General features: G+C 39.4%; 1 protein-coding gene across 1 annotated transcript in view; it reads left to right on the forward strand.

Annotated features, from left to right (window-relative positions):
- The window catches only part of ARFGAP3 (ARF GTPase activating protein 3), a 26,010-nt gene continuing 1,534 nt past the window's right edge, over nt 1–24,476 (forward strand). Inside the window, exons 1-15 of the mRNA XM_014889091.2 lie at nt 1–173; nt 5,720–5,838; nt 6,321–6,393; nt 8,531–8,662; nt 10,094–10,180; nt 11,483–11,564; nt 11,868–11,924; nt 13,025–13,071; nt 14,136–14,281; nt 16,341–16,466; nt 16,898–17,020; nt 19,449–19,586; nt 20,102–20,225; nt 21,112–21,202; nt 24,308–24,429. Coding sequence (XP_014744577.2) covers nt 105–173; nt 5,720–5,838; nt 6,321–6,393; nt 8,531–8,662; nt 10,094–10,180; nt 11,483–11,564; nt 11,868–11,924; nt 13,025–13,071; nt 14,136–14,281; nt 16,341–16,466; nt 16,898–17,020; nt 19,449–19,586; nt 20,102–20,225; nt 21,112–21,202; nt 24,308–24,429 — 1,536 coding nt within the window. The 5' untranslated portion in view covers nt 1–104. The remainder of the gene's footprint in view (nt 174–5,719; nt 5,839–6,320; nt 6,394–8,530; nt 8,663–10,093; nt 10,181–11,482; nt 11,565–11,867; nt 11,925–13,024; nt 13,072–14,135; nt 14,282–16,340; nt 16,467–16,897; nt 17,021–19,448; nt 19,587–20,101; nt 20,226–21,111; nt 21,203–24,307; nt 24,430–24,476) is intronic.

A 24,476-nucleotide genomic window follows, 5' to 3' on the forward strand; every position in this document is an offset into this window, starting at 1 on the left:
GCGGCGGGCGGAGCGTCCCGGCAGCGGCGGCGCGGGCAACCCCGGCAGCACCGGCCCTTCTTCTTCGCGGCTTCCCCGGCGGCCCTGCCGGTTCTCCCGGCGCCATGTGCGAGCCCAGCAAGCAGGACATCGCCGCCATCTTCAAGCGGCTCCGCTCCGTGCCCACCAACAAGGTAAGCTGAGGGGCCGGGCCGGGCCGGCGGGCAGCGCTCCGCCGCCGTGACACGTCGCACAGCCGGCGGGGCGGGGGAGGCGCGGGGCCCGCAGCCCGGCACGGCACGGTACAGACAGGCCCGGCGGGTCCCCGGGGTGGCTCTTCCCTGTCTGCCCCCGACCCTCGGGCCGGCATGCCGCATCCCAGGGGATGAGCCCTTGGGCAGGGAGGTGTTGTACCTCAGGTCCGCTCCGCTGGCACATAAACAAGTTCCCAGCCAGCTGCAACGTAGGGTTGAGTGTGTGTTTGTTTATTTTTTTCTCTCCTGTTTTTATTATCCAACGAAGTGGCACAATGGTAAAAGTTTGTCGGTTTTTAATCCTGTCGGGCTTATCCCGTGCTCAGGTGGGTTTTTCCGCCGTGTGAAGGTGTTTCTGCGGTGTCCTGTGCGTGTGGAGGTGTGGGCTGGCCAGGTGTCGGCATAAGTGCCTTCAGCTGCTCTGTGTTGGCTTCACGCTGTACGCTGAGAACGTATGTGAAATACACACCCACCAGGAAACTTCGGATTAGCCTTACAAAGAAACACGTTGGGTTTGTTTTCTGGGAATAGGAATCCGGATATCTGTCTGTGGTCCCAAACTGACTTCCACTATTTGAACGCAATTCTTTAAGACTGCAGAGCTGGTTTCTCAAAGCAGAGCTCAGTGGTGAACGCTCAGTTTCTAACAAAAGTATTCTTAAAACTTGCCTTTGCCTTGGGGTAAAAAGTTTATCAAGGAAAGGTCCTAGTCTCGCAACCAGGGTAAGAGAAGATGTAATACAAGCTCCTGAAATTCATTGGCACTCTGCCAGAAAATTGAGTAGTTTAGGGCTTTTGTGATGCTTTTTCTGTATTGGGAGCACAGGAGAATTAGAAAGTACTGCCCTGCCTGGCAAATACGGAGTGCCTCGAGCAGTTCCCCTGTGCTGGATTCCTTGTTCCTGTAGATTTTATCTGATGGATGTGGTACCTGTGTATCTGTCAGGTGTATATCTCAGGTGTATCTGTCTCCCCATGTCAGATGCCACGTAGAAATTCAGTGTTGACATAGCAATACAAGCACAATGTGTGCTGCCACTCACCGTGGGCCAGGGGCAAAGAAGTGGCTGAGGCACAGTGAACTCGATAACAATGCGGTGATGCCCGGTCTGGTTGACCTAAGAAGGCAGAGGGGGGGAGTGGAAAACAACAGCTTAGATCTCACAAGTCTCCCATGTCCGTCTGTCTGACTGTTCTCCTGGAGTAGAAGTTGTTTCTTCCATCAGTTTGTCCTCTCGTGTTTGTTTCCTTTCTGTTGTGTTCTGCTTAAGCAGTCTCTCTGCCCCTATTATTTGTAAGTCTTTTTTTTTTTTTTTTTTTTTTGTTGGGGAAGAAAGACATGGGAAAGTGCAAATACAGAAAAGGGTTCTGTATTAAAAGCTTAGTGATTTGCATTAACTGTGCAGTTTATAGGTAGAGTTTGGGAAGAGCTGCCTGCTCTAGTCAGGCATGTGCATTTACACTGTTCTGGGTGCTCTGCAGTAGTTCTTAGTGTATGTGAGCTTAGGAAAAAAATGTCATTTAAATAGTTTAATTTGTGGGTTGGAATGTGTTGAAAGTGATGTTTTATAATTGTCTTGAAATTATCATCTGTAATTTAATGCCTGCCCGTTCCCTTTGTGATCAGGTTTTGAGTTCTTGATGTCTTTGGGTGTTCCATAATGTAGAGCTGCCTTATGACAGCAGACTGATGATCAGCTGCCTGATGACTTAACAAACATGTTACAGGTATTAAATAGGATGTATTTTGTACCCATAAAGATGTTCATAGTCCTTAAGCTACTTGAAATTGTCAACTTGAGTGTTTGAGCTTTACAGCTCAGCCTTTTTCATGACTTGCACACTCAGGCTGTGCTGAAAGTCTCTTTTATTCTGTCATAGATCTGTTCCTCTGAAAGTGTTGTTTTTACATTCTTTTCCACCTGGTTCTTTTCTTTGCTTGATTCCTGGCTCTGCTTGGACTCCCAGTGTGTGTGTTGTGCTGATGGCTTATCAGTAATTGAGTTTTGTTATTACAGCGTGTTTGGGTGTAGTTTGCGTTTGTGTTGAGTTTTGCCCCAGGATGGACTCTATTATCTTGTGTCCCTTAAGTCATTTTGAGATGACACTTCCAGAATGTGGAAGAGGCAGTCCTTTTGCCTTCCCGTGACAAAAGGAACTGTGGCAAAAGGAACTCCCTTATGCTGGCATTCCTGGCCAGGTGCTGTGCTGTGAGTTGGCCCCACCTTTGCTCTGAGTCCAGTGCTGCTTCCCAGGAATCAGCAGCTGGGATTATTAGTGCTGATGCAGGAGAAGAAGGAAAGCTTATCTGGGGACAGGGGCTGGTGACTAAGAGTTGCTGCTGGGGTTTAGATCACCTTGGCTGAGTGATCCCTGTGTCCTGAATTCCGGCTGGGTTGGTGTTCAGGCAGCTGGATCCACAGCCCGGGAATGTCAAAGTGTGGATGTGCCCTGGGCCGGAGCCCCGTTCCAGGGGAGGTTCAGAGAGCAGGAGCTGCAAGTCTCTGTGTAAGCCTGACCTCAGGGTTAGTGCTCTTGCTGAACCCACTCCCCTCTTCTGCTTGTGCCAAAAATAGCATTTCTGTCAGCTATTTATTGCTGCATTTCCATAGCCAATGTCAATATTTAATTGATTTATTTATTAATGTAGGTGTTTTGCGCAAGGTGGATGTCTTGTGATTTATTGACTGCTTGCTGTGGATGTTACCCAAATCTCTGTGTTTGCTCTTGTACAAACATCTCAGTTAAGTCTTTGGCTGGTTTTTTTCCAAAGTGACTCTTCCTGAATCTACACTGTGAAATGTTTTAACACAAAAGAAACAAAAAACGTGCAAGTATACTTTGAAATCACTATATTATTTAAGCATATCCTTCAAATATATTTTTAATAAATACTTTAATATTTTAGTTACACCTAGATCTGTACACAAAATACAATTTGTCTGTTTTTAAAATGGAAACAATTATATGGGGTGGCTCTGAAATTGATTTTAACTGCTTCCCCCTGATTCTTCTTAAAATTTATGTGGTGGGAAGCACTTTAAAAATTGAGAAAACTAAGCAAAATTAGTCTAAATGTTAATGAAACATGCATCTGTTTCTGTTGCATAACATTGATGGAAATAGCAGTTTCTCCTTTGTTTTCAGAAGAAAATTGGATGTTCCTGCTTGCATCTCAGTCCTGAAAGGTACATTTCTGTGCCTGTGAATAATCTCCACAGGTGTCTGGTAGGGACTCCTGTGTGAGTGAAGCTACTGAGCTGTGGCAGCCAACTCCAAGGTGATGCAATTGACTTTAAGATGTTGAAATTACAGAGTGCTCATAATTGGAGAAAAGGAAAGGGAAAGGAGGAGAATCCTCAGGTATATTTATGACTGAACTTTTAAAACCTTTTTTTTTAACCACCCATTCCAGATTCTCGTTTCCCATTTGTACTCCAGGGAGTTTCCACAAGACTTCCAGCTGTAAGTCAGCTTTGCTGTCCTGTATCAGAAGTGAGACCAGGGTTGCTCTGTTGGCTTTGGTTGCAAGTAGAATCTTCTTTTTTGTTGTCCCCTGCCTCCTTTGGCCTTGTAAGAAAGAGCCTGAAATAGTCAATTTAAAATGAAGATGAGTCTCATGTTTTTAAAGACCTGCTTGAAAAGAATTTGGAAAAAAAGAACAAGTTCCGATAACTTAAGCTGTGTGTTTGCTTAGAATATGGCATACATGGAGTCTTAGTCATTCTTCTTTTTCCCTCACCCCTTCTGTGCCATTCTACCACCTGAGCTTGTTTCAGGAACTCACTCTAACCTCTCCTGTTGTCACCCATTCTGTGTTGCTTTCATTCCTGCTGTGTGCCAGTGAATGCCCCATTTCCACACACAGGAGTGGGATATGTAAATAACATTAATAAGCATTAGGTCCCTGTTGAGAAGACTTGCTCATGCAGGAGTTGTGATCTCCATGATTTCTGTGTGTGTTACCACTCATTCCTTAACTGAAGGTCACCCTTGAAGTGTTCCATTGTTGGAAGAGTTAATGCTGGATCTGCTGGTGGACTTGTGCTTGTGCCTGATAAATTTGAACTACCCAAGCTAAATAGACCCACATTAAACTGAGAAGTTTAGCCTCAAACTGCTCCTGGGCATGTACTTGAAATTAATTTGGATGCATGATGGGTGACATGACTTAAGCCCAGACTCAGAGCTTGTTTGTGTATGTACAAAAAAAAATAGAGACAAAGGTTCTCTATCCAGGTTTACAGAGGAAGTTTCTGGCAAGAAGACATCTTCATTTTATTTTTATTTTGTTGTTCAGCTTGGTAAGGAGGTGCTGGAAGCTCTGTGGCTTGTTTATGTTGTTCCATATGTCCCTACTTGGCTTGGAATAAACTTTATTTTTTATATCTGCATATAGCTAGAACTTCCATTGCTATCTGAGGATGCATTAAGTTTATAGGAGGATGTTAAAGGATAAAGTTGCAAATTGGAATGTTGTCAATTTGTGTGTAAAACTCTCTGTGGAGTTATTTCTTATTAGGTGCCACTTTTAGGTGGCATTAGGTGCTTTTACTGTAGAAATACTCTGCAGCCTTTGCAGATACCTCTGAAAAAACATTGACCAGATAAAATCCTGTCATACAGGAATAGATGTGTACACGTGGCATTAACTCAGAATAGCTGTTTCTGTTTAAAGTTGTTGTGTTCTTTTCATCTGATAATTGATTTGTATCAGGTAATTTTTTTCTGGTTCTTGCTTTCCTTGCTCAAAGAAGCACAAAATTCAGAATAGCTGAAAGAGGACTTTAAAGTCGTGACCTGCTGACCTGCAGAGTGTGTGAGACACACAGAGACACAACTCTTGCTGTTTTGGCTGGATGTTAGAGGTCCAGCGTGGTGGCAGAGGGTAGGAAATTCCTGGATTTGTCCATGCAGTAATTGTGGAGCTGGTTGCTTTTTAACCAGCGAGGCACAGACGGTGGAAAGGCTGATGTGGCAATTGGTGTGTGATGAATCATGCAAATATCTGCAGAGGCTGCCCGGATAAGCAGTGCTCAGAGGCCTTCTTCACACAGCTGGATTGCCCTGAAGGTCAAGGTTTCAATATGGGAAAGTAGATAATGATGGCATCCTGCTGATGGCTTTCTGGGGACTCACAGGTGCAACATGAGGAGAGCCTGCCCTTGGGGAAATATTTCTTAATCACTTTCCTATTCCAGCAGTGCTGGAAGCGCTGTGTTTGAACTAGGCTGATGTGGGTTCTCTGACCTGATTTCTCAACCTGTGTGCCGTGGGTATTTTTGGGAATAGGGAGGCTGTAGTTGTGTGGGCAGATTGTGTAACTCCTCTTTGAATGTCTAAAATTAGGATACATGGAGTTGTCATGTCAACAAACATCCTAAGAATGAGTTAACGAAGTCGGATCGCTGCAGGGGTGTTACATTGCCCTGTAATTAAAGGCTGCTTGTGCTCAAGGTCTGTTACTGTTGTTTGTTTGCTTTAAGGTGTGTTTTGACTGTGGAGCAAAGAACCCCAGCTGGGCAAGCATCACATATGGAGTGTTTCTCTGTATCGATTGCTCAGGGACCCACCGGTCCCTTGGCGTTCACTTGAGTTTCATTCGGTAAGTATTGGTGTGTTCTGACAGTAAAATCCATCTTTCCATAGTTTTGTTTGTTCACATTCCTGCTCACAGAGGAAAACCCACTCTTCCCTCAGCTTCTGATTCAAACCTTCGCAGTGTTTGTGTTGGCTTTGCTGTATCTGACAGCTTCTTGGGAATTGTGTTCAATTTGCCAGCTTTGCTTCCTGAAGCAGCTCATTGTGGTGGCACCTGAGTTTTTCCCTTCCAAGCCAAACTATTCTGTGGTTCTGGTACTTGGGTAGAACTCAGGCAGTCAGTGGTGCAATTAATCTGCACCCTGAGCTTGTCCTGTTCCATGTGAATATCCCAGCTGCTGACTCAGGGCCTTTTGGGGACTGATAAATAACTACAGATTACAAAAAAAAAGGAGGGGAGGGAAACATTTGGAAAAAAAAAACCCAGAAGCAGAGTGATTTTTAAATAGCTTTAGTGGTAACACTAAAAACGTTTTTTGTGTTTAGGTCTACAGAGCTGGATTCCAATTGGTCCTGGTTCCAGCTGAGATGCATGCAGGTTGGAGGAAATGCAAATGCTGTAAGTACTCTCGAGTGTTTGCTTTGCACATTGAAGCTTGGTAGGCTTGGAAATTGTTGTCTGTCTTTACTGCCTCTCTTCCTGGGCCTATTTTTATTTTTTCAGTCCTTTTTCTTTGTTACAGCTCGCCCCTCCCCATTTTTAAAGAATTCCTCTGGATGCTGATTTTATCCTCCATTCTTGCAACTTCTCTATTTTGGTATAGTCTGAAAACGTGTTTGTTTTTTTTTTCTTAGAAGTCAGTGATGAAAATCACTGGAAAGGCCAGATTAAATTCCTTGTCAGTACATGTCTAATTTAGACAGCTGCTCAAAAATGACTTGTAAAGCAAGCTTATGGCCTCTTCCTGTGACCATCATTCCTTCCCTGGCTCTGAAAAAGCCATGCCAAGCCCCATGGAACTGCCAGCTGACACCCTGGAGTCAAGGTCTGACTTCACCTGAGTGAAGTGGGAACATGCAACTTCTAAAAGCAATTTCTGCTTTTCTTTTAATTCCCTAAATGCTTATCCCTTATATTTTTTCATTTGTGCTTTAAGAAGCTTAACCCAAGCTTGCTTTCCATAGTTTTAACCATCTTTCCTGAAGTCTTTAGAGTTTTTCTAATTTTTTTCCTGTTTACATTTAAAAAATGCTGAGTTCAGGGTCATTGTTACTTATCTTCCACTTCTGTATTTTCCAAATAAATACTTTTTTTTAATTGGGCATGCAGCAAGTCACTATCTCAGGCTTAGACGTCTGAGCAGTTACATGGTGTCTTCTCCCTCTTTTTCTTCTGCCTGTCCTTGCTAAGTTATTCCTCTCCATGTTAGTACTGCTGTTATATGAATGTCCTCATCAAGTTTCTGTTTTGCCACTTAGTACGTAAAAATCACAGTTTTAACTAATGAGAAGAGGGAGATTTCATGTTAAGAATAGTTTCTTTTTTAGCCAAATGTTTAAAAGCTTTGATTAAATTATATCAGTTTTGCTATATAAAGGGTTTGAGGCAGTTGGAAACAAGAGATAGCAAAGTCTGAAAAAGTCTGCAGTTAATCTTAGCCTATTAACAGATGAATAACAATAAACCTTAATTGTTTAATTTTGTGGGGTTTTGCCTTCCTGCTTGGATGTCACTGTTTCCTGTCATACATTGTACCAAGAGGTGCAATACACCCTCAGCAACTTCCCAAATACCCTAAATTCTCAATGGTCTGGTTTGGATTACTTCAGAAGATGAATACTCGAAATTTGAAAAAACAGATTGGTAAATTGTCTGGACATTTGAAGTAAAATTAACACTTTTCTTTTAATGGCACTAAAAAGCCATTCCCTTTTGGTTCCAGCTAAATACCAAATTCCAATTTTATTAACTATTGGCTAGAAGCATTGCTAGATTAACATCAATCATTAGTGTTCTGTAATTACCTGATGATGCTGAATCTTGGATAACAGCAGTCCTGAGCTTCCTGCTGTGTTTTAGATAGCTAGAAAATCCAAAGTGTCCTTAGATCCTTGTGCTTTCAGATCAGATCTCTGTGGTAATTGGAATTAGGGTTTCTAAGAAGCCCCTCTGGCTACCAAGTTAATAGGTGTATATATTTACATGCAGAAATGCACAGTCTTCATTTATTCATTTTATATAGACACACAAGACTATAAACATATATGGGCACATAGATATGTGCATAAATACCCCTTTCTTTTAGAGGAGGACCATTTCTGTACACTCTTTTTGATGCTATTGAACATACATTGACCTCCCCAGCCTAACAGACATGAATCTAAGCAATGTATTTTAGAATATTAGGAATGTCCTGTGGAGCACAGCTACTGGCAGTTAATTTTACCTCTTCCTTCTGCTTAATCACTGAATTTCAGAACAAGGATTTTTTTGTATATAATGGAAGCTTGCATTTGTATATGCTCTTAAAGCATCACACTGTTGTGTTGAGTTTTTTCTGTTTTATTTATATGTAAATTAGTCATCAGAGTGGAGTTCACTTTGTACTTTGCAGATTACTTAGACTCCATAATTTAAAACATTAGATGTAGGCAGAGGAGCAGAGTAGTTTGCTGCATTGCAATGTATTTTTGTGTCAAATGTCATTAGCTTTTAAGCCTGTTCCTCACAGCATTTTCTGTGTTCTGCTTGCCAGTCTGCATTTTTCCACCAACATGGATGCACAACCAATGACACCAACGCCAAGTACAACAGCCGTGCTGCTCAGCTCTACAAGGAGAAAATCAAATCTCTTGCAACACAGGCCACAAGGAAGCATGGGACTGATGTGAGTAGTGTGTGTCCTGAGGCCTGGAGATTCCTGAAAAACTTCACCTTCTTTCCTTCTAAAGTCACTTGAAATTTCTAATTAGTAATACAAAAGATTATCAGGCTTCAGATGACATGGCCGGTTCTCCATGAACCATGTAGTAGTTTTGTTTTTGCTTATCTGAAATTGGATATTTAGAAGAGTACAGCATGAAAAATTGTAGTGGAATTACAGACTACCTGTGATTTAAGTGAGGTTTGTTTTGAACAGGTAAATAATGTATTTTTTATTTTATTTCCCTACAAAACTAATATTTGGGAAATTAGTTGTGTAGAACTTGCTGTTCTCCAGCAGAAATGCTGAGGCAGTTCATGCAAGCTGTCAAAACATTGTTAGGTTGCTGACTGGAGTTAAGTAAAGTATCCAGAATTGATTTCTGAGATGTTTGGTAAGGTTGACAACAGTTCTCTTCTTCATGCACAGAAAACATGTTTTGATTGTTTAATTCAGATTGTTGAAGTTTGTGACTGGTTCATTTGAAGTTGATCAGGTGAGTGGAAATTAAATGCAAGAAGGCTTGATTTTTTTCTCTTATCTTTGCATCAAACACCGTGAAATTTAATGGATCATTCTTATTCATTCATACTATGGACAATATAATTCACATCACTAAGTTCAGAGAATATTTCTTTTGACTTAGTAAACAGCTTAGGATGTAAAATGTGTTCAGGTAAGTACAATATCCTGCGTGTATCTTAAGTTTATGGCAAGTTCCCCAAATGACTCTTTGAGGAACTATGATTATCTTGCTTCAATTACAGATTCCATCCAATTGTTTGATATTAAATAATTGAAAAATTCACTGAATATTTAGTAAATGTTTTTAGCTGTGCACTGCAAACTTAAGTGATTGTGTGCTATTTAAATTACTGAATTATTCAGATAATTGCATTTAGTACCAACCATGCCCTCACCTGTCATACGTTAAAAAAATTCCTTTTCTGACTTGCTAATGGAGCTGACTGTTGAATGATGAGGTGAGCTGGTTGTACCTTCACTGTCCTTTCTGACAGAGGTCATTATTCCTGCATAGAGTAGGAAGAGCCATGAGAAAAGATTTGCCTGTGAGTAATCTTGAAGTGCAGGTCACAGGTTGTATGTAATTCTGTCCTGCAGTCCTGTGGCACTGTGGGGACTCCAGCCCTGAGATCTGGCTTTGCTCAAAGCTCTTGGCTGATCCTCCAGGAACACATGAAATGTGTATGAATTTAATAAAAAAAGGAATATCATTTATTGGACATTGGATAAATCTGTAAGGAAAAAGTATGGACAAGAAAAAAAATAATACATTTTTAATCTGAAAGCAAAACAGAGTAGTTTTAAGATTAATGCACTGGAAAAAAATACATTCATGCAATTAACGTGTAAAATTCTGTCCCTTCATTTCAGCTGTGGACAGATGGATGTGCAATGCCACCAGCATCACCTCAAAACAAAGAGGAGGAAGATTTTTTTGCATCCCATGTTTCTACCAAGGTACAAATTACCTGTCTAATTCTTGTTTGCTTTCTAAACATTTTGGTTGACTGTGAGCTCTATGGTGAAGATTAAACCCTGAAAGAAAACTTTATAGAGAAAAGGTAGGTCAGGGAGTTGATATGTATCTGCATTTCCTCATGAGTCTCAGAATTCTTCCTGGCTGTGAACCACTTTCTAAGATGATCATTCTAAATGACCCAAATAGTAGCTAAATGTGGAATGAAAATCTATTTTTCTGTAGACATAACAATTCCACTTGGAGCCAGGATTTCTTGCTTGGAAGTGCTCTGATATAAATGTACTGTGTTGTACTTTAGGTTTTCAATCAGCAAAGTGTAACATTTAAACATTTAAAACATTTGTTGTGACCTGGTCACAGACCTGCCTGTTGAGGGGGATGTGTTTGAAGGGAGTGGGAGGACACACCAGGGATGTTGGCAGGACTGCTCACAATCAAAAATGAAATGTGTAGAAAATGGGAAGTGCAAGAACTTCTAGTGGGGAAGAAGGTGAGGTGATTATATCTGAGTGTTGTGGTTTTGGTTTAATTGGGTAGAAACATCAATTTTGGTTTGTTAATTTGAAATTTTTTTGTTGTGAGATAGGATTAGGAGGAAGGCAAAACAGGCTTAACTTTAAATGGTATGAAGAAAAGCTTTATGATTAGAAATTATAAGAAAATAAGAACAAAACTTAGAATAAAACTTTTAGAATACTTTTTCTGTCTTCACACATTTCCTTTTTTTTACATTGACAATGTACAACAAAACGAATTAGTTTACTGTTGGTTTTCCCGAGATTTTTTTATGTGTGTGTTTCACAAAGACACATAAACTTTCTCATTAGTGTAACAATGTGTCAGTATTAAACATCCAACACTAATTAGTCCTTGTCAAGTCCAAAAAAAAAACCTGCCTAGGTCTTAAGAGGTAAAAATTAAAAAAAAAAAAAATTCTGTACAAACCCCCATAGTAAGTTAATCATCCAGCATACAATAAATAAATCTAAAGCACACTTTAAATCCATAATATGATGGCAAACATACAGTAAACAAAACTCTTGAGAGGGGAAATAAAAGTGTTCAGGAGTGGATTGAAACCATCTTGTTTTTAGTAAAGGTAGGCATTTCTTGTAATTTTAATAGCTGCCCTTCTGAGTACAGGTTTTAACCCTAAAAGTTGTAATTGTAAGAATTCAATATTAATAAATCAGTGTTGCTTAGACAGTCTTTAGCTAAGTGCTTATATTTATTTGCTATATTCTATTTTCTGTTCACTTTTGATTTTGTTTTTTTTCAAGGCAAAGGATACAGAGTGGATGTTACCAGAACCAGTTTCTCTCCAGCAGAAAAGTTCAGAAAACATTTCAGAATCCTCTGAAGGTAAGACTGATTCTCTGTTAACAATAAGTTGCATTTTTCTGATATTTTCTTAGTTTAGTCTCTTTTTACCCTTTAATAGTTAATAATAATGCTTTAATAGTTAAATAACCTAACCATGATTAATAACACAAGAATTTGGGATTTCTGCTGCTCTTTTAGTGACTGGGAAAAGCTGTGATGGAAATACCATATTATGGTGTCTCTGCCAGGCACTACCCTGAGTACAGTGAGATGTGTTTTGGTACTTGATTATTTCTAAAGAGTCTTCTGATATTCTAACCCTTCATATTCCTTATCTTTTAGGACCAGAACATGGACCAAGTGTTGATGGCCTTAGCACATCCCCACAGCCTCCATTAGGTAATGAGTGCAAGCAGCAGAAGAGAGCAGCAAGTGTAGGGAACCCAGATGTCCCTTTGGACAGAGAATATGTGCCAGGGAAGGGCTGTGGAAATAGATTTTGCTCCCTTTTCAGAAGTCTGAACATAAAAACTTGGACTGGAAAAATCCTGCGTTGATAATGCAATACCTTCAATGACCAGACTCTCATACTTAACACTGAGCAGTTTATCATACAGTGAGTAAGGAAAAAGAGCTGATGGAAATAGAATAGAGTAAAATACCTCGGTGGTTTGTCACTGTGAGGCTTGTCCTGCAGGACCAGGTTTCTGAGAATGAAGTGTTGATTCTCAGCAGCTCAGAAGTAGTCAAGAAATAGTAGTAGTAAAGAAGTGCTGTCTGGGTCTGTTTCAATACTTCAGGCAGGTATTGTCTTCATCACTGTTTTTATTTGGGTTTGGTTATTTTAGAGCTGGAGACTACAAAAAACTTCACTGGATGCACTTCCTGCTTTTCTCATTTGTATCTTTAACACATTCTCCTAAACTTTTCTTGTTTTGAACATCACAAGTTCTGTCTTAAGAAAGAATCTCTGTTCTGTGTTTGCCCTTTTCCACACAAATTTCAGCTCAGAGTAGTTCTGTATGCACAGAAATCCAGTAGGAGCTGTTCATAATGCTTGTGATGTTCTAGTGATGCAGGTACGTTTTTTGTGTGTCACTGGTGAGCTTGAACACAGCCAGTGCCTTCCTAGACAGGAAAAAACTCATCTTGGAAGTGGTATGAGGGTGGGTGGACCTCAAGTCTGATTCAGAAGAGCAAGTCCTGCTTTCCTGTTCTGTTAACTAGCAGGAACCTGCAACAGACAACTGAGCTGCAATTTTACTCCTGTTGTATATTTTCCAGAGATGCCAATCAAAGGTAGCTCCCCACATTTTCTTGGAGATATTCACAGCTCTGTTCTGTAGCTCAGTTTAGTATCTCAGCCCCTCAGTGTAGAAAGACATGAAAATAAATAAATGGCAGTAACTATTTTGCAGTTGATGTTACGGAAATTTTCTTCTGCAGTTCTGGAATTAATAAAAATTGTATGTTAACTAATGTACATTTAATCCTTGCAGAGAACACCACCTTCATAAAAAAGAAGCCAAATCAAGCTAAGAAGGGGGTAAGTGTATGTAAGCAATGAGTATTTTTAACTGTATTATGGGTCATTTATTTCAGGATAGTTTACAGACTTGCTTCTGCATGGCATCTTAGCACTTTCTGAGCATCTGATCCCTGTAGAAAGGCATGAAGAGAACTGAGTGTCTCAGAAGGATGGCTCAAGGCAGGGGAAGACTGAGGAAGGCAGCTCAAGTTTTGGATGTGTGGCTCTGGCAGCTCAAACTCTATCAGGGTAACAGCTTGCTGCAGGGAGTCACTCTTTTTAAGTCTGATCCACTGTAGGACAGAAGATTTTGAAGGTTTATTGGAGCAGATAATTTAGATTAAATCCCATGATTCTGTGCTCCCCCTAGAAGACCCTAATACTCAAGAGGAATTTTTTATTCTGAGTGGTTTGTGCAGATCTGTTCCCTTCCAGTGAGAACAGAACTGGGTTGACAGGTGCAGGTACAGTTGGTGATCTATGTGTGCATGGCCTGGAGCTTTTACATGAAGGCTTTAAAGCAATAAAAAGTGAAGATAAGTGCATTGTGAATTTTATTTGTTGCTGTAGTGTTGCAGGTGAGGAATGAAACACAGAGGAGACTCAGAGCAGCAGTTTGAGGGCTGTGCTACCATCTGAGTCAGCACCATTGTATCCATATTTGCAGTCTTGAGTGTTTTATAAATCTGATAATGGTTCCATTGCAACAAAATTTATTATATTATTCCTATACAACAAAAGAAACCAAAGTTGTTCTATGTATTGTATTTATTTGAGCCTGCCAATCTCTGAACAATTAAAACCTGAGTAGTTCCATTTTTCTGTGGGACTTCACTGCAAAGCTAACTAAATTTCTAAGAATAATTAGCAGGAGCAGAATTTTCAAGTCCAAAATAAGGGAAGAAGTATTTTCTCTGCTCCTTGCAGTCTGCAAGGACTTTGCCCTTGCTGTCTGCAGGGACAGCTCCCAGACAGGGTGTAGTGTTTGCTGTTGCTTTCACATCTGGCTATTGAGTCAGCTGAGCTGATCGTCTCAGTTATAATATTGGGGCTCTTGGCTTTTTGTTTTTCAATAATTCCAGCTTGGTGCCAAAAAAGGTGGTTTGGGAGCCCAAAAAGTGAGCAGCCAAAGCTTTAATGAGATTGAAAAACAAGCACAAGCTGTAGATAAAATGAAGGAACAAGAGGATCTTCACAGTAGTAAGAAAACTGAGAAAGAAGAGCCACTGTAAGTATGAGTTAACTATACACTGGTAAACCATGAAGCCTGATTTAATGAGCTAATTGACAGCATTTTAAATACTACCATAAATGAGCATATGCCAATAAAACTTCAGTTCTTTGAAGAAATGCCCAAACAGATATGGCTAAAATGAGCCAAGCAGTAATTCCCCCAGTGCCTTTTTTTTTCTGTTAAATATATGTTTAAACAGTTAATGAGTTACTGTAGAAAATTAAGTATTTAGAAAACTCTTGGCTCTTGAATATTTTTAATCTCATGCTAGTTACCTAGTTTATTTTGGTTTGGTGTAGTGAACTCAGTACTATTGAAAACAGTTTTTCTAAGACCATAGGGAATATTCAGCTTAACATGTGCTTACTGGGTTAAAGCAGAGGAAGTTTAAGTATGTCTCAAATTGCCTGATGAAGTTTTCAGCTGATTTATACTGGTACTGCCTTCATTTGCACCAAAACACTTTGAACAATTCTGTCTGAGGCCTTGAATCTGTTGATCCACCTGAATTAATAAATACACAGCCCTAAAGCATAGAGGGTGCTGTTCCTGATTCCTTCCACACTGCAGTGTGCTTTTGGTTTTTAATATTTCATTAGTTATCATCAAAATTAAGACTACTAAATAGTTGCTTAGTGTACACTGTTACAGAGCTTAACATCCTGTCAGGTGCTAGAGAATCCTTCTTATAACCTCTTAAGAAATTTTCTGAATTATTACGTAGTTACAGGATCACTTTTTGCTCATGATACCGAGGTCTCTGGTCTATAATCTCCTCCCCATTCCTTTTGCTCACTTTTATGTTGTCCTTACAGAAATTAGTATTTTGGTTGCATTAAAAATGCCAATCACAAGGGCATCATTTGAAGTGTTTTAACCACATCATGGTTCTTGGTGATTGCCAAAAACTACCAGTGGAGAGAATCTGAAGTAACAACTAAGTGATCAAAAAAGGGTTGTTCATGTATTATTATTCTTTATCAATGTTGCCTTTGATTGTATGATTTAGTTAGGAAGTCCCAAGTATTGTCTTGGGTTTTGTGTCAGAAATGTATAAATCCAAAGATCCAAACCAACATTTATTAAAAGTTCTGCAACCTTTCTGCAGTAGGCAAAACACTCAAAAAATGCTTGTAAACACGAGGGATGCACATACACTGAGTTTATGGATCCAGTCCCATGGAGGCAAGAGAACTGTATTTCCCTGAAATTATCATTTGGGAATTTTAACTGTAGGTGGCAGCAGATACCAAAAGGAAAGGAAGGGTGAGCTCTGCTAAAACTGCATTTGCTTCCAACTAATTTGTGTGGTGGTTTTAATTTTAAAAGCTTGAGTAATAAGCTTTACTAAATTAATTCAATATGACTTTGTTATGTGGCAGGAGTGGAAGTGATTCTGTTGTAGTTTAGTATTTAGAAGGAGGAGGAGTTCTGAGACATGTAAGTGTGATTTTAAATTTGTAGACAATTTCTCTTCTGCTGTGCACTGACAACAATAGATAGCTGAAATTACTTATAAAAACTTGATCAGTGTTCCCATTTGTTTTAATCAACAGCAAATAAGATTTTGATGTTCATAAAATAGATTTCCTGAGAAGGGCTGTTTGAAGTACTGGGTAGATGTTATCAGTTATTCCTTTCTGCTTTGCAGCACATCTACCAGCAGCATGCTAAGTCTCATTTGCTTTTCTTCTGATAGTTCATTTGTCCTCCATGCCAATTGAGACTTAGGAATTAAAATATTGCTGAGTTGCTCATTAAAATGAATAAAAATTTTTCCCTTTTGACCTGACAAATTACATTTAAGCAGTATTTCTGCAATTCTGTAATCAAGATGAAGAACCTCAGTCTCTGCTGCACTGGTGTGACTGGAAAATATTAAGATGGTTCAGAGGTAAGGAATGGAGACTTAGCTGGGCCCAGATGTGCCTGAAGGAAAGACATTAGAAAATACAGTGCTACAATAAATATTGTTAATTTTCTACAAATATTCTGGGCTTGTCATTCAGTGTGGCATTGGACATTTCTCTGGTAACTCTTGGTTTTTTTCCAGTGTATCATCTCTAAGGTTGGCCTACAGAGATCTTGATATTAAAGCAAGAGAAGAAACCTTAAACCTCTCTGGTAAGAAGAAAACAGAACTGGAGAGGCTTGGCATGGGATTGGGCAGCAACAGGAGGTATGTGCAGTTCTGGAAACTGTATTTGAAATACCATGGTTTTATGCACTTATCCCTCATTTTACTCAGGAAATGAAGAATGGACTAGAGCGTGTTATGGAAACTTGAGCAATGTCAGCCAAAAATCTTCTCTTTCTCAATGGGAAGCTTCTGATAGATTTAAGTTCTAACCTGGCAGACAGAGGTCAACCTAGATTTTGTTTTCCAGCTGTCAGAACAGACTTTGTGTTCAGAAATCCTGTCCCTGCTTGAGAGAATGACAGTTTTCCAAGGGTTTCCTTTAATTTAATTCCTCTTTCCTTAAGTGTTAGTATAGCTTGGGCTTTCTCAGCAAGCTTCAGAAACTAGATTTGGGCTTTGATTTCTTTTTCTTTCTTTTAGGGTGTGAGTTTTGTCATCTCTTTACATGCTTGTTTTCTTCCTGTCCCCAGTAACATCTCTCACTCAGTCACCTCAGATATGCAAACGATAGAGCAGGAGACACCTACAATTGCAAAGCCAAAGAAGAAGTACGTGGATGATGTGGAAGACTCTTACTTCTCTTCTAGCTCAAGGTACTCTGTAAGCTTTTGATTTAGAGTGAGCCCAGAAGCACCTGCAAGTTCCATAATAATATGCACAGTATTTTTAAAAGCTGAGATGAAGGCAGTTTGAACCTGTGTACACACCTAGATTGTTTTCAAGGGACATCTGAATCAGAAGAGTTGTGGAAAAGTTGGCTTTGCCTCAGTGAAGGAGGGGAGGTAGCTTTGTTAGCAAAGTGGTCTGAACTATGTGTTTGTAGATTTTGTCTTGTCCAGAGTCTGGTCTCTGCTTGCACAGAAAGTTGCCATATAAACTTTTATTTGCTTTATTCCAAATCCAGTGATTTTTTTGTCAGAATGACTTGTGTTCATTCATTTTTTCTTTCATTCTTGTGCTATTGTCTTCAAATTAAACAAGCACTGAAGTCTGATATTAGATGTACTACAGTTGCATCATTGTCTGCATGCCAAATACAAAACCATCTTTTTGAGGTGTTATACTGGATGTGTTCCTATTTTACAGACTTTTGTGTCTGAACATAAAATGTAAGCAAAAAATAATTGGAACATTTGTTATCAGAGGATGAATACAATGCACACTATAAAATATTGCTCATGGGAGAAGAAAAATAATTAAATCTTACAGGCACTAATTACAATGGACCAGCTGTTTCTGAACTGAGACATACAAACAGGTGTTGCTTTCATAAACTGCCTTTATTGGATCCATGCCACAGCAACATGAGAAATTGTACCTAATTGCTTGTAGACAGGAAAATAAAAGCACAAAGGCTTTCATGTCACTATTTTGTAGTGCAATCAGTGCAGCAGAAACACAAACGTGGGTCCAAGGAAAGTGGCAGCAGTCTTGTACAATAAAACAGCATTTCAGTGCTTGCCTTGTTTGTTCCCTGAAAAGAACTGTTACTGCTCTCAAATTATTCATCAGCTACCAGCAGGCAAAGGATGAATTATGGAGGAGGCTTTTTAATGTGTTGTGGTTCAGTGATTAGAAGATAAATTGTAAGCTGGCTGTTCCCTGCTCTTGTTCTGGTTGGAGCTGGGAGGATCTAATTGGAGTTGGTACACAAGTTCATTCTCTTTAGAGAAAGAACAGTCAGATTTGGACTTGTTAAGGGTGTTACTATCCCGTATTTCAAGCTGTGACTTTGAAGCAGTGGCAAAGTAGCTTTAGTATCATCTTAGTATATGCCCAAAAGCAAAATAATCATACTGGATATTAGAGTGCTGATGAGTGAATTAAGCAAGGTAAAGGTCTCAAGGTTTAGACATAAAATTGAAGCCTCTGAAAGTCCTGAATTTTGATGTTTTGCTTTTGCTACAGTTAATGAAATCTTTTTTAAAATGTCACAATGTAAAATTTATTTTCTGCTAAATGCAGTTTTTCTTTCTCTCCCCCACTCCAAATACTGAAGAAGTATTTTGCAAAACTACAAAAATCTGAGAGGGAAGGTTAGCGAAAATAGACACTTCTACTCAAATCAGCTCATGCAGGCCCTGCCCAGTGCCATGGTTTTGGTGGCATTGTGAGACTGAGAAGCTTCAAATCCTTAAAAACACCTTGTTGGTTTTTTGTTGTGGAATTTATGAAATTCAGGAAAAAAAAAGAAACCTTTTTTTCAGGATCCTCAGCAGAGAGGCTCCTGGTTTTTGTAGAAGTTTTTCGAAATCTGTCCCTCATATTTTCCATGCTCAGTGCTGAGACTTGGCTGCTGCAGGTGTCACATTTCTCATAAACTGCAAAAATGAGTGGCCTGACCATTCATAGCACAAACATCGAGAACTTTCTTTTTTTAAGAGTATTTTTCACAAAATGCAGGTGCAGACTTTAATATCCTATTTTATTCTACTGAATGGTTCCATTCTCCTATGCCCTTGTGCTTTTGATCATCTTTCTCCCCATCCTGGTTATAGCCAAACTTCAGGTAAATTTCTTCAAGCACAAAATCTTAATCTTTGACATTTTTATAGGTTTTGATGTACATTTTTTTTCAAATACTTTCCACATATGCTGAGATATGTGTATGTAATCAAAATGGGAAAAGATCAAATCATGTACCAGAATTGACAAACATGTTTCATTTTTTCCCCTTTTCTTTATTTTGTGTTTTCCCCACGGTTTTGATGTGCAAGAGAAGATTGCCTTATTAAATTCAGACTCACTCTCAAGTGAGTTTTTAGCATTTAATTTTAATAAAATGTGTTGCAATACTCACAATTTCCTAATATTTGGATTAAAAAATAATATAGAACCAGAAATAAAGGCTTTCCTGCCTGTTCTGAGCCTTTGGATTCAATTATACAAAGCTTCTAAAGCAGTATTGTGAAATCCAAATTGCATGAAAACATACTTGCTAGTGAAGACTTACAGCAGTCATTATCTAACAACAAATAAATATATTCCCACTTTTCACTGTTTGTCTTTCTTTTACTCTAGGTACTATGATTCTTCAGATTTCAGGAGCAGCACTTTCTCTAAATGGGATGACAATTCAGATGATTTTTGGAAGAAAGAAAATAATAGTAAAGACATTGATACATTGTTAACTTCAAAAAGCACAGGATTTTCAGACAGGTACACCATTTTTGTCCAGAAAGCCCAAGTTTTAATGTGATTTGAGTCTTGGTGATAGTAGTGGGATTTTCTTCAGTCAGTAGAAGGAGAATTTGGCCAGAACTTCCATCAGCAGTCAAGTGATCTCCTGACTGAATTTCTTTTGGAAGCTGAATTTCTTCCTTATATTTTAAGCACTGTCTGCTGTGCTGTTCAGTGCATGTACTGGAGGTAATTCCCAAACACTTTCAGCAAAAGAGGAAGTAGACAAAGGATGTGGGGAGAAACTCAAATATTTGCTCTGTTCTGAGCACATACCTGCTTTGTTTATTGTGTGATGAATCAAAGGAAACCTTGTTAACAAATGAATGAAAATTTGGGGTGCTCAGTTCTGTGGATGAAGGTACTGGAGACACAAACAGCAGGTCTGATTGTGAGGATAAAAAATACCTTTTCTCTTGTTTGATTCCTTTCATCCTGCCACGATGTGCATGAGGTTTCTCTCCCTGATGCAGTTTATTTTCTTTTCCTCCCAGGCCTGCATCTCGGCGTAAACCTGAATACGAACCTCCTGCAAACACAGATGAGGCACAGAAAAAGTTTGGCAATGTCAAAGCCATTTCATCAGACATGTACTTTGGAAGGCAAGATCAGGCTGATGTAAGTAGGAAACAGTGATAAGTTTTTTTAAATGTTAAAATATTCTTTGACTATAAAAATGGTGTTCTTGTGAGTAAGAAAGAAGGCAATAAATAGTTAAAATTGGTAGAATGTGTCCCCTTGATTATTTGTTTGATAGAAATGCACAAATTTCTGATCATTTAGAATTTAATTTTAAAGAATTGCAGTTGACCTCCATCATTCTTCTTTCCTGATAGAAGTGGTAGACTGTGATTCAGCACTCCTGATTTTTGATAGAATCAGGCTTAATATGTTCTAAATTTCCAAAGTGATGCCAACAAACCTCTGCTGAAACATCTTCCTGCTGTGTGTTTCCTACGAGAAAACATCATGGATGTTGTCACGTTAACTAAGTAAATAAATTGTTCAGTGAATTGCATGGAGTTGAATCAGCCTCGAATAAAGAGATTAGTATTGTGCTGCATTTTGGAGGCGAGATTTTTAATGAAAAACTAACAGTGTCAATACTTCTTAAAAATATAATTACTGTTTGCAGGGAACTTGGAAAAAATTGACTTAAAAGTGTCATGTAGTTGGAAGGGTCAGCGGGATGTAAACTTCAGTGCTTCCCCCTCCATTTCACATTTTTAGTTGTTGTTTTTAATGGTTGCATAGTTTTTCAGCAGTTGTAGGGTAGCTAACAGAGAGTGGGACCTTTGGGGTTGCAATGATAAATGTCACTCTTGGGTAACTCAGAAATGAGATGGTGGCAAACTCAGTGTAAGTGATGTGAAAACTGAAATGGGCTCAACTTTCAGTAGGTCCACTTCAGTTCTAAATGTCTGTAGTCTCTCAGATATCTGACATGACCTTAAAAGGTGGCAGCAAGCTGATAAAATCCTTTTTATTCTCAATTCTTTTCCAGTATGAAGCAAGGGCTCGGCTAGAAAGGCTTTCTGGAAGCACATCCATAAGTTCAGCTGACTTGTTCGAAGACCAGAGAAAACAAGCAACAGGTACATATCAAACAGAGTGAGAAACTGGAGCATGTGGGGCATGCAGGCCCGGACTCTGCTTCTGATCACACCCACCATCATCATCACTGTGTTCTGTGCTAACAGCTCCAACAGCCATGGCAGCTGTAGTCATTGTTTAAAAAGTTAACCCCTTGAATTTCAAATTTTCTATTTTTGATTTTGTAAGTTCAGTATTTTATACTGGGGGAGTGTGTTGCAAATAACAGACTATTTTGTAAATAATATTTATCAAAGGAAAAGGAATATTTTCCAATGAGGTAACACTTAAATGGACTCTCAGGTAGTTTTTTTTATCAGTTACCTTAAATAGCTCATTAGCTGTCATAATAATACTGCATGTAGGAAAAATCATTAATAAAATGTTAGTGGAGTTGAAATTCCCATGTCATCTGTTGCATGGCATATCCATTCAGTGGGATATTTCCTTCTACCTCTGGCCTTATAAAATTATTAAGGAAGATCTTCACTTGGATTGTCTTTGAAAAAGACTTGTTGGACCACCTCACATTGGAGAGTGTAGTTCATCAAATCAGAAAGGGAAAAATATTAGATTGAGTGAAAAGGAGCCCCTTATGGTATTGAAAATGTCTCTCATTTTCTTTCCAACTCTTCTTGGATTGTGCAATAATGTGCAATGGAAAAGGTGGGAAATACTGAAATATTCTGTAGACTTAATCAGTTGAGTTTCATTCCTTAACTTTTGAAGAAATTGGAGAAAGGAGAGTTACTGAAGAACTTGAAATCTGTGAGTAATTATTCAAATAGGCTGGAAAAACAGTGTGCAGCATCTGATGTTACTTTGGAAAAGTAGGAGGGAAAAAACCCCAAAACACGTGACTGTTTAGTTTTGTTCCCCTGAAAGCAAGTCTGACTAGCAGAGAAATAACTCCTGTTACCAGCTGCTTGAGTAAAATCAGGGTTTAGGAATTAGAAATGTGGGGGAAAAAAAATTAAGGAGGGAAGAGAATACCAAGCAGAAATCACAGTAAGTTGTTTTAGCCACTTGAAAGAGCACTTGCAACATGGTGTCATACATTTGACAAAGTGTGAATTTACAGAAACTTCCTTTCCAGCATGTCTCTGCTGCAACACTCACCCCAAAAACTGAGAGGTCACCCTTCTTGGAGAAATGGAATTAATGCCCAGACTATCATTAGTTCCATAAAATAAACATAGTCATGACACTGTCAACAAGAACACCACTGTAGTTTTGGAGTCCTTGCTGGGATAAAACATCCTTTGCATCTAAGGTTGTTTTTATGAGCAGGGGTGAGAGGTCAGGGTAGAACAGTGTGGGGCTCCTTGCTTGTGTACAGAATGCTGTAGGCAGGTTTTTAACCAAAGAGGGACCTGCAGAAAAAGGCCTTTTTGCATTATTTCAAGGCTGATGCTTATGAAAGTCAAGTGGCTGACTTGGAGGTGCTGATTTGGAAGGAAACCACAAGAAAAGGAGTTGCTTTCCTGCCTTGTTTACAAGAACTTTTTCAGACCAACCAAACTTAACCAGCAAACGATGAGAGAATTCTTGTGGCTGAGAAGTGGTTAGAGCTTCTCAGGTTATTTATATCTGCAGATTTTATTTCTGTGACTGATTTTAGTAACAAAAATACCTGAAGCATTTGATGAGTGGAATAAATTGTAAGAAGACCAAATTACAGCTCAGAAATAGGGTTGTCTGAGGGAAATCTTGGAAGATAATCTATAAACCCATGCTGGGCTGAAGGATTGGACTGGGAAGTTCTCTGAAGGTGACAAAGGATCTGTGCTACAAACCAGCCCCTTACCTTAGGTAAAACAAATTATCTCCAGGATGCTCAGCCTGCAAAGGAGGCAGGTGCCTTTAACTTGCCAAGACAGAGGAGCTACAGGTTCCCTCTCTTTTTCTCTCTTTTTCCTCCTCAACCCCTGTTTGAAAGACTAAAAGGAGTCTCCATTTGGAAAATGGTCTGGTTTGGGATGGTTACTCCCTGGAGCTCCATTTATTCCTGGGATCTTTGGGGTGACCTCATTGTGGCCTTCCAGTGCCTGAAGGGAGCCACAGGAAAGATGGAGAGAGACTCTTGACAAGGGCCTGCAGTGACAGGACAAGGGGCAATGGCTTCACACTGACATAGAGCAGGGTTAGATTGGATATTGGGGAGAAATTGTTCCCTGTGAGGATGGTGAGGCCCTGGCACAGGTTGCCCAGAGAAGCTGTGGCTGCCCCATCCCTGGAAGTGTCCAAGACCAGGTTGGACAGGGCTTGGAGCAACCTGGGATAGTGGAAGGTGTCCCTGCCCATGGCAGGGGGTTGGAATGGGATGATCTTTAAGGTTCTTTCCAACCCAGGCCATTCGGTGATTGACCCTGTGATCACAGTTCTGTGATTCTGGTTCACTTAAACTTGTACCTTTGACAGTATCCCATATTTGATATTAAGGCATGTCAGTAATTATTTTCACCAATGAGTGGTAATGGTAATTGTTAGCATGTTAATACTTAGCATGCAATTAGAGTAGTTAATTAATTATCTTTGATTTCTGTTACTTTTAGACCTGCACTTTCCATAATAACAGCAGAGCTAATTCTGTTCAAAACATAGTGATTTTAAGGAAGGCCAGACTGCCAGCATTATTCTGGAGTTTTCAAACCTAATTTATTTACATTTACTGCAATTTCTGTGGATTTTTCCAAGCCTCAGGTGTAATAAGGCAAAAAAATATAAGTATTTATACAGCATGGAAATACCCCTCTCTGCATGCATACAAATAGGGTTCATCACCTCAGCCACCTCTGAAATGCTTTCATCTTTAAATTGCAAGGGGATAACAGCTCTTGAGGATACAAAACAGCATTGTCACAGACTGGAAATACAGAACAGGTCACCTACTATCCCAGCATGAATTGCTTAGCTGGGAATACAGAGTGTAGAGGATGACACTCTCGGGTGGAGTTACGAAAACCTGAAAACAATCCAAAGGAAGATGCATTTAAGACATTGAGATCTCTGTCTAGTGCTCCTAGTCATACATTGTACTTCAGGGAGAAAAAAAAGGTTGATTTTAATATAAAATTCTGTTTCTTCCATGTGTGTTCTCCTTTTAGGAAGCTACAATATTACCAATGTCTTGCCTTCAGCTCCTGATATAGCTCAGTTTAAACAAGGAGTGAAATCCGTGGCTGGAAAACTTTCTGTCCTTGCTAATGGAGTCATGACATCTATACAGGTGAGTAAAAATGTCACAATCTATTAACCATCAGTTGAAGTCTTTCT

The sequence above is a fragment of the Sturnus vulgaris genome, chromosome 5, assembly GCF_052056855.1.
Source record: "Sturnus vulgaris isolate bStuVul1 chromosome 5, bStuVul1.hap1, whole genome shotgun sequence".
In the NCBI taxonomy this organism is placed as follows: Eukaryota; Metazoa; Chordata; class Aves; order Passeriformes; family Sturnidae; genus Sturnus; species Sturnus vulgaris.